The sequence below is a fragment of the Palaemon carinicauda genome, chromosome 37 (genome assembly GCF_036898095.1).
Source record: "Palaemon carinicauda isolate YSFRI2023 chromosome 37, ASM3689809v2, whole genome shotgun sequence".
Taxonomy (NCBI): domain Eukaryota; kingdom Metazoa; phylum Arthropoda; class Malacostraca; order Decapoda; family Palaemonidae; genus Palaemon; species Palaemon carinicauda.
In genome coordinates, this window is record NC_090761.1 from 60,544,783 (window position 1) to 60,554,262 (window position 9,480).

The following is a 9,480-nucleotide window of genomic DNA, read 5'->3' on the forward strand; positions in this document are numbered from 1 at the left end:
AGTAAATAAGGAAATAAATAAATGATGGGAATAAATTAACAATATATCATTCTATCATTTTCATATTCACACATTAATTCTCAGCTTTCTACTCTTGCAAACATTTTCAGACTTTTTCATTAGTTCTTCAGTTAGTCTCGAGAAATTAAACCAAAATCTACCCTTAAATTAAACTTACTTAACAACTTATCACTTATGTCTAATTTCATTATTATGACTTCATAAGACATAAGGTTGTGGTGGTTTAATGGAAGCGTCCCTCCCTGGTGATAGCATGACTGGGGTTAGATTCCCAGTCTAACTCCTTAGTTTCTTTAGTGTCTGCAACCTCGCCATCCACATGAGCTGAGGATTGAGGGGATGGGAGAGCCTATAGGTCTACCTGCTGAGTCATCGGCAGCCATTGCCTGGCTCTACCTGGTGGAGAGGAGCTTGGGCACGGATCATACACACACACACACACACACACACACACATATATATATATATATATATATATATATATATATATATATATATATATATATATATATATACTGTATATATATATATATATATATATATATATATATATATATATATATATATATATATATATATATATATATATACATATACTGTATATACGAATATATATATACTGTATATATATATATATATATATATAATATATATATATATATATATATATATATATATATATATATATATACATATACTGTATATACGAATACATATATACTGTATATATATTTATATATATATATAAATATATATATATATATATATATATATATATATATATATATATATATATATATATATATATATACTGTATATATATACACACACACACACACACACACATATATATATATATATATATATATATATATATATATATATATATATATATATATATATATATATATATATGGTCAGTCATGCTTGCTAAGGCAATGTCACTGCTCCTTGCCTCAGCCATTTATGAGTAGCCTTTAAACCTTCTAGCAAAGACCTTTCTCTGATCTACCTCTACGCCAAACTAGTACCAGTTTTTCTTTCTTGTTTGTAAACTCCTAAACTAAATGTTGTCAAACAGACATTCAGTTCAAATACCCTCACCCTTGTCTATAACCACATAAATATAGAAGAGAGAATTACCAACAGAAATAGTCTATTGAAACCACAAATAAAAAAAAAATAATATAAAATAAAATCGATTTGTCATAAGTCCTTTTTTTTTTTTAAAGTTTCTAAGCCAGGTAAAAATAAACCAGTATTTTTCTTTGAGCATTATAAGAAAGAATTAATGATTATTTTTTTAAAATATAGATTAGCACAATCTCTCTCTCTCTCTATCTCTCTCCTCTCTCTCTCTCTCTCTCTCTCTCTCTCTCTCTCTCTCTCTCTCTCTCATCAACATTTCGCTAGCTAACTCATATACAGTATCTAAGTCTCCTTTTTTATGCATACATCATTTATTTGATACATATATATACACATGCACACATATATATATTTATATATATACATAAATATAATGCATATATAAATATACGTATACTGTATATGCTTACACGTATATCAGTAAATTTGTTTACAAACACACACGCACATATATATATATATATATATGTATATATATATTAATATATATATATATATATATATATATATATATATATATATATATATATATATATATATATATATAAATGTAAAGTAGAAGTATATCTATAAATACACACATACATATACAGTATGAATATATATACACATATAAATACTTATATAAATATATATATGTGTGTATATATATAGATATATATATATATATATATATATATATATATATATATATATATATATATATATATATATATATATATCTATATATATATATATATCTATATATATATATATATATATATATATATATATATATATATATATATATATATATATATACAGTATATATCTGTGTGTGTAACTGCATGCACAGACAAGTGCATATATATATATATATATATATATATATATATATATATATATATATATATATATATATATATATATATATAATATATATGTGTGTGTGTGTGTGTGTGTGTGTGCATGTCAGATAACTATCTCACCAAATACCCATTAATTCGAGATAATATGAACACAACGATGTACGCCTCCAAGCGTTTCTCCAGTGACTGCAGCAACTGGGCCATCTCCTCCAACCTGTGGGAGTCCTACAAAAGGAGAGGTAGGCCGCGACTGTACGGTATGTGTGTGTGTGTGTGTGTGTGTGTGTGTCGTATGTATGTTTATAGCAAAAGCTTTGTTACGGCAAAAAAAATTACTTTATACGTACATTTATCCTTACAGAAATTAACTTTTTTGCTTATGTATACATGTTTATATGAGGGGTTGTTAGTATCGTATACATGCGTAAATGTGTCCGTAATACATGAATGTGAATGTATTCGATACTAATTGTATAATACATATCAATGGTATGTAGATATAATGGTACATGTATTTACACAATCGAATATATAGATAATTACTTGCTTCAGCGTTGAAATCCTTTCCACAATTGGGGGAACGGGAGGGATTATCTACATATGAGAAGGAACACAGCAACCACAGAAATACTACTTCATCAGCCGCTTTATACACCTGCAAAAAAGGCTCATTAACAGCTTGTCGAGCCACCTACAACTACTGAGCCCCTCATCTCCATCTCACACCCAGCATATATATATATATATATATATATATATATATATATATATATATATATATATATATATATATATATATATATATATATATATATACTGTAAATAGTGTGTGTATTTGTGTTCAAACTTGACAAAGGAATCATAAACAAAACAGACCATATGCATTTGAAATTCAAATATATTATATCAATAAGAAATAGATACCTAATTCCTCTGTAATATCTATCCATTTACAAATACCCATTCATTAGCTTCAGTTTTTCATTAAAAATTTCTTCTTCAATCCAGTTCTTCTCTTCAGGAATGCGTTTCGAAAATGTTGAACTTTTATTTTATCTTCAACGACACTATCAAAGAACAAGTTTTCGTTGGAAAGTACGTGAATGACCAACCATGAGACTCTTTCACTGCAATGTAACTTAAAAAGAAATCTTACTTACATCGCTTTCGTTATCATCAAAATAGTTTATCGCCATTACTGTATTTAGTTCATGCATTTTCAATTCCATGTAACGGAGTTTAAAGGTTTAAAGGCCGCTCATGAATGGCAGAGACATGGGACAGTGACATTGCCCTATCAAGAAGGATAATGCCGTCGAGACTGACCGTATATACATATGATCAGCGCCAAAACCCACTCTCCAACCAAGGTAGGACCAAGGATTGCCAGGATATGGCTGCTGATGACTCAACAGATAGACCCATAGGCTCCTCCAAACGCCCAATCCTTAGCTCACAAAGATCGTGAGGTTGCAGCAACCAAAGGAAGTAACGAGTTTGAGCGGGACTCGAATCCCAGTCTGGCAATCACCAGTCAGGGATGTTACCACTTTAACGTGGTGAAAGGGTTTGTGCATTGCCATGATCAGAAAAGCTGTACTAGTCAGGTTTACCCATACTAGATTGGTTTTCTGAGAACGATCAGACTAAAGTCTCCCACCATCACCAATCCGTAGTGGCCAACGTGGTGATGAAAATGGTCAAATCCCAGACATGACCAAGAACATGTCTGACGCCTTCGTCTTGCTGTGTACTAGAAACGGCTGCATCTATTGTTTTTGTTGTTGTTGTTGTATTCAAGGTATTAGTTACTCGGATCTAAGATTGCTTTTTATATTTCTATCAAAAGGTCTTCAGAAAATAATGTGTTGTTGTTGTTGTTGTTGTTATTGTTGTAGGTGGTGTGTTTAAGGTATTAGTAATTTGAATCTCAGACTGGTTTGGATATTTCTATTAAAAGAGTCCTCCACAAACAACCTCTTCTGAATTTAATAATGCACTTGATTCAAGTTAAATTTCATATTTCGGTTTCAACGTTTCCATTTCTTCTCTCCTATAGTTTTTCATCTGCTCCTTTTCAAGCAGGAATTCTTGGCGAGGTACGTGCCGAAAACACGTGCCTTGGTTCCTCGCAAAACTTTCTCAGCTCTGGAAACAATCATCAAACTGTTTAACTATCGTTTGTATCAAGGCTGGTCTATAGCGAACCGAATAAAAAAAAAATAGGTCTAAAACTGGTTGGTTGAAGCGCTAGATTCTCGGCTCGGGATTGGTTGAATAGACCAGCGACCGGTTCAAGAAGAATTGTGATTGGGGCACCCACTGACCCACATGGCATGTGGTGGCGTCGCAGGTATCATATACTTCTAAAGAATACCAAGAATGCGGGAAATAATGAATTTAATATTTCCTTGAGGTGAATCTCAATGGATGTTGTCATCATTAGAAAGACCTTCCTGGGTCCAATTTGGACTCTCTCTCTCTCTCTCTCTCTCTCTCTCTCTCTCTCTCTCTCTCTTCTGGAACAGGATGTTTGTAACATAAGAGGGGGGAGGGTTGAGGGTTGAGGGTGGGGGGGGGGGGGGGGAGAGCCTGGGGCATCTGGAGTAGGAGGAACGGGAAGAAGAAACAGCAACAGGGAGAAGTGGGTGGAGCCAACGGCCTGGCGTATGATGAACCAGCGTTAGAAAGCAGAAGGTGAAAATGCCATCCGGCAACGTAGCAACGCGGCAGTTTATAAAAAGAGAGTCTTAGACGTTCTAACTCCAGTTTCAGTGTAACCTTCGTCTTGTGCTCGACTTGGGCTCCGATCCTTTACGTCGGACGGAAGTTGGCTCCCCTCAACGTGTCTCTCAAGGGCGCCACCTTTAAAAAAAAAATTAATTCCTCGGGAAAACTCGGAGAGAAAAAGTTTTGAAGAAAATGAATCATGTAAGTGGAAGTGATGAGTTCTTCGTAACGTAACATCGTTGAGTTCTGTTACTTCTGTTACGGATTGTTACATCTTTTTTTTTTTTTTTAAGGGAAATCTATAAATCTGTGCTTTTCGTACGAGGTCACGTGACATGGGAAGATATCCCGCTGGTGTTGTTGATATTCGGGGGATATGTTCTTCATGATTTCGTTCATAAATTACTTACTCACTTTATGGAGGTAGCATTTACTTAGTTATTTCTTTGGATACAGAAACATCGTCTTTTCAACAGTTTGAATGGAGAGCAATAGTAGAGAATTAAAGTTTTCTTCTTCAAATCTTGTGTAGAATTTTAGTTTGATCAGTCTATCCCCCTTCTTTGATTTAGGATTCCCGTTAAGTTTGTAGTATTCATAATTATATTTTGATACATTATTTTTGGGGGAGGGGAAGTTTAAAGCCAATTTATCGTTCTATATCGGATATGAAGTTGATTGCTGTAAAATTAGACTACTTAAAAACATATATACATCAGACAGAGAGTTAAAGCTATGTCATTTGAGTAGACAAGAGAATCATTTCATAGCTGTAAAAATAATCTGTCTGAATCTCATTGCCAAACAGATATTCTACTAAGAGAATAATCCATTTGCAACTAATCTCTCTCTCAAGTAAATGAAATCTTATGACTAAGAACATTATGTCTTTATTGCTAATATGATTCCATGAGAAAGATATCTTCATCCTCATGACATCTTGTTGTCCAACCTCTATGAATATAACTTGTATCTTGGCACTGAATGACATCCTAGGCCCCAACGCCGGGCCATATGACCCAAATTCATAAACCCAGTCATCCATCCATTCATGAAATCAATTGCTAGTCTCTTTCCTCGGGTAACTCATTTTGGCCCACATTTCTACGAAGTGTAAGTTTTCCCGTCGGCATGGCTAGAATTTGAGATGAAATACTATCATATTTCATATTTAGCTTTGCTATTCGGTTACTCTTATCTCGCTTTAACTGTATTTTGTAGATACAAAACTACTGCTCTCATTTTCGGCGCTATTCGGTTACTCTTATCTCACTGTAACTGTATTTTGTAGATACAAAACTACTGCTCTCATTCTCGGCGTTATTCGGTTACTCTTGTCTCACTGTAACTGTATTTTGTATCGATGCAAAACTATTGCTCTCATTTTCGTGGTTATTCGGTTACTCTTATCTCACTGTAACTGTATTTTGTAAATGCAAAACTACTGCTCTCATTTTCGGCGTTATTCGCTTACTCTTATCTCACTGTAACTGTATTTTGTAGATGCAAAACTACTGCTCTCGTTTTCGGCGTTATTCGGTTACTCTTATCTCACTGTAACTGTATTTTGTAGATGCAAAACTACTGCTCTCCTTTTCGGCGTTATTCGGTTACTCTTATCTCACTGTAACTGTATTTTGTAAATGCAAAACTACTGCTCTCATTTTCGGCGTTATTCGGTTACTCTTATCTCACTGTAACTGTATTTTGTAGATGCAAAACTACTGCTCTCCTTTTCGGCGTTATTCGGTTACTCTTATCTCACTGTAACTGTATTTTGTAGATGCAAAACTACTGCTCTCCTTTTCGGCGTTATTCGGTTACTCTTATCTCACTGTTACTGTATTTTGTAGATGCAAAACTATTGCTTTCATTTTCGTTATTATTCGGTTACTCTTATCTCACAGTAACTGTATTTTGTAGATACAAAACTACTGCTCTCATTCTCGGCGTTATTCAGTTACTCTTATCTCACTGTAACTGTATTTTGTAGATGCAAAACTATTGCTCTCATTTTCGTGGTTATTCGGTTACTCTTATCTCACTGTAACTGTATTTTGTAGATGCAAAACTACTGCTCTCATTTCCGGTGCTATTCGGTTACTCTTATCTCACTGTAACTGTATTTTGTAAAAACCGTAACACCCTTGTCTCTCTCGTGGCTTATCTCAGATTTGCATAGATATTATCAAGACTCTTCGGCTGACAGGACGCGTTCCAGCATTTCCTTGGTTCTTATCTGCATCCTACTCCGTGAGATAAAAATACGTAGAAATATGAACATCTTTTAGAAGATCATATTCATATTTTCTGTATTGTTTCACCAGAAATTAAATCACTTAATCTCCTGATGATCGAGGTCTATTATAGATAAAAAAAAAAAAAAAAAAAAAAAAAAAGGTTCCTTATATCTTTTGTCCTCAAATATTGATAATTCAAAACTGTTCCTGAGCAGTTTGCTTGACATCATTTGAGCGCTGATTTATTATTATTATTATTATTTATTATTATTATTATTATTATTATTATTATTATTATTATTATTATTATTACTTGCTAAGCTACAACCCTAGTTGGAAAAGCGGGATGCTATAAGCCCAGAGGCCCCAACAGGGAAAATAACTGTGAGGAAAGGAAAAAAGGAAAATAAAATATATCAGGAAGACTAACAACATTAAAATAGTTATTTCCTATATAAACTATAAAAACTTCAACAACAAAAAAAAAAATACCAATGTTGTAAATATCTTTTATTTCAGCACTTTCATTTTATGGCTTTTTTTTATAGTATTTTCCATTGTCAATTTTCCATGCTGTCAATCTTTCTTGGCATTTCATTTCTTTCTGGTGTCAGGAGAGACCTTCTCTTGAAGAGGTTGTAAATGATGACACTGTGTATGCAAGATGTAGGATTCCTTTTTGGATGGTTAGGACTTCCTTGAACAGGGTTTAATCAGATCTGAAATTTTTATTTCTTTCTGCTATGAAGCAAGATCTTCTCTTGAAAAGGCTGGAAATGTCAACGTTTGATATATAAGATCAAGAATTCATTTTTAGAGGGGTAGAATTTACTTGAATAGTTTCTAATTAGAAATTCAATTGTAATATATTGAAATTGTCTACGCATACATAAAGCCAAACTGCAGAAACCCCTTCGCTACAGGCCTACAAAACATTAAGAATTTTTAGGCCTAATTGGGTCTTAAGTAGGTTAGTATGAAAATTCGTCAGCAATTCCGCCTATTAAACAGGAGCGCTCAGATTCGACTCCTGGGTCCGGATTGCATTTCTTTTGATCTAAGTAGAAAAATGTGTATCTGGTGACTGGACGACTGAAGTGGTCGTTGCTTCATCCCTATTGAGTTGCTGGGGATTTGAAGGTTAATGGATATACGGAGCCATTTTTTTTTTTCTTTTTGAAAGACCTGCTACTTAAAAATCATATATATATATATATATATATGTATATATATATATATATATATATGCTGTATATATGCATACATAAATGAATATATATATATATATATATATATGCTGTATATATGCATATATATATGAATATATATATGAATATATATATATATATATATACATATATATGAATTTATATATATACTTCTACAGTTCTATTCTGATTAACCTTAGAAAATTTTTCGTCTTTCTGACATAAATATGCCACTTTACGTTCGTTACAGCCTACCTAATTAAAGATTGAATATCAAAACATGGGAACTTGAAAGCAAGCATAATTTCAAACCTTCAAATGATAAAAACAGTCCCATAAAAGAAATATAATCACAAGAAGAAATGAAATCTAAGAACCTCACTAGCAAGTATACAAGAACCATTGTCTACTTTGCTTTAATTTGGTACCGTTTGAGGTTATTGACAGAGTTCATATACGCATGTATGTGGTATAAACAATGAGAAATAGATCATGAATTTATTCTTAGTCATTGTTTTTTCCTCATAAATAACTAGATATCAAAGAAAAAATCTATTTACCGGTCATAACTTTCATCTATAAATATTTGTGTTCTTCTGAATGACTGGACAGAAATACCTTACCCGTGATCATGTCATTCACAGGCAGCTGTGAAAATATCTTTTGCAAAGTTTACCCTGTTATTAAAAAATGGCTGATTCATGATCATGTGTTAATTTTTGCTTTTGAAAGAGAGAGAGAGAGAGAGAGAGAGAGAGAGAGAGAGAGAGAGAGAATTGTTTGTAGTTTGTAAATAATACTCTTTGTCACTCTGAACAGTTATGATATGCATTTGTTTTCTTCACATTAATAATATCTATTGATTTTCTTCCCATTTATAGAATCTATTTACTTTATTCACATTAATAGAATCTACCTATTTTCTTCACATTTATAGAATCTAATTATTTTCTTCACATTAATAGAATCTAATCATTTTCTTCACATTAAAAGAATCTATTGATTTTCTACACTTTAATAGAATATATTTTCTTCACATTAATAGAATCTACTGCTTTTCTTCACATTAACTAGAATCCATTGATTCCCTCTACATAAATAGAATCCATCTAATTTCTTCACATTTAATAGAATATATTTTCTTCACATCAAAAGAATCAGGCCTACCGGAAAAGAGATGATTTTAAATCACAATAGCCAATCTCCAACTGGGTTTTCCTTTTCTAAGGTAAATAGGTCATGGAATGTATCACATTATAGCTGCCCAGCTTCGGTACCCTACCA

General features: G+C 32.5%; 1 protein-coding gene across 1 annotated transcript in view; it reads left to right on the forward strand.

Annotated features, from left to right (window-relative positions):
- Window positions 1-2,175: 2,175 nt before the first annotated feature.
- LOC137629334 (uncharacterized) overlaps window positions 2,176-9,480 on the forward strand; it is a 17,914-nt gene continuing 10,609 nt past the window's right edge. Inside the window, exon 1 of the mRNA XM_068360590.1 lies at window positions 2,176-2,257. Within this exon, the coding sequence (XP_068216691.1) occupies window positions 2,176-2,257 (82 nt within the window). The remainder of the gene's footprint in view (window positions 2,258-9,480) is intronic.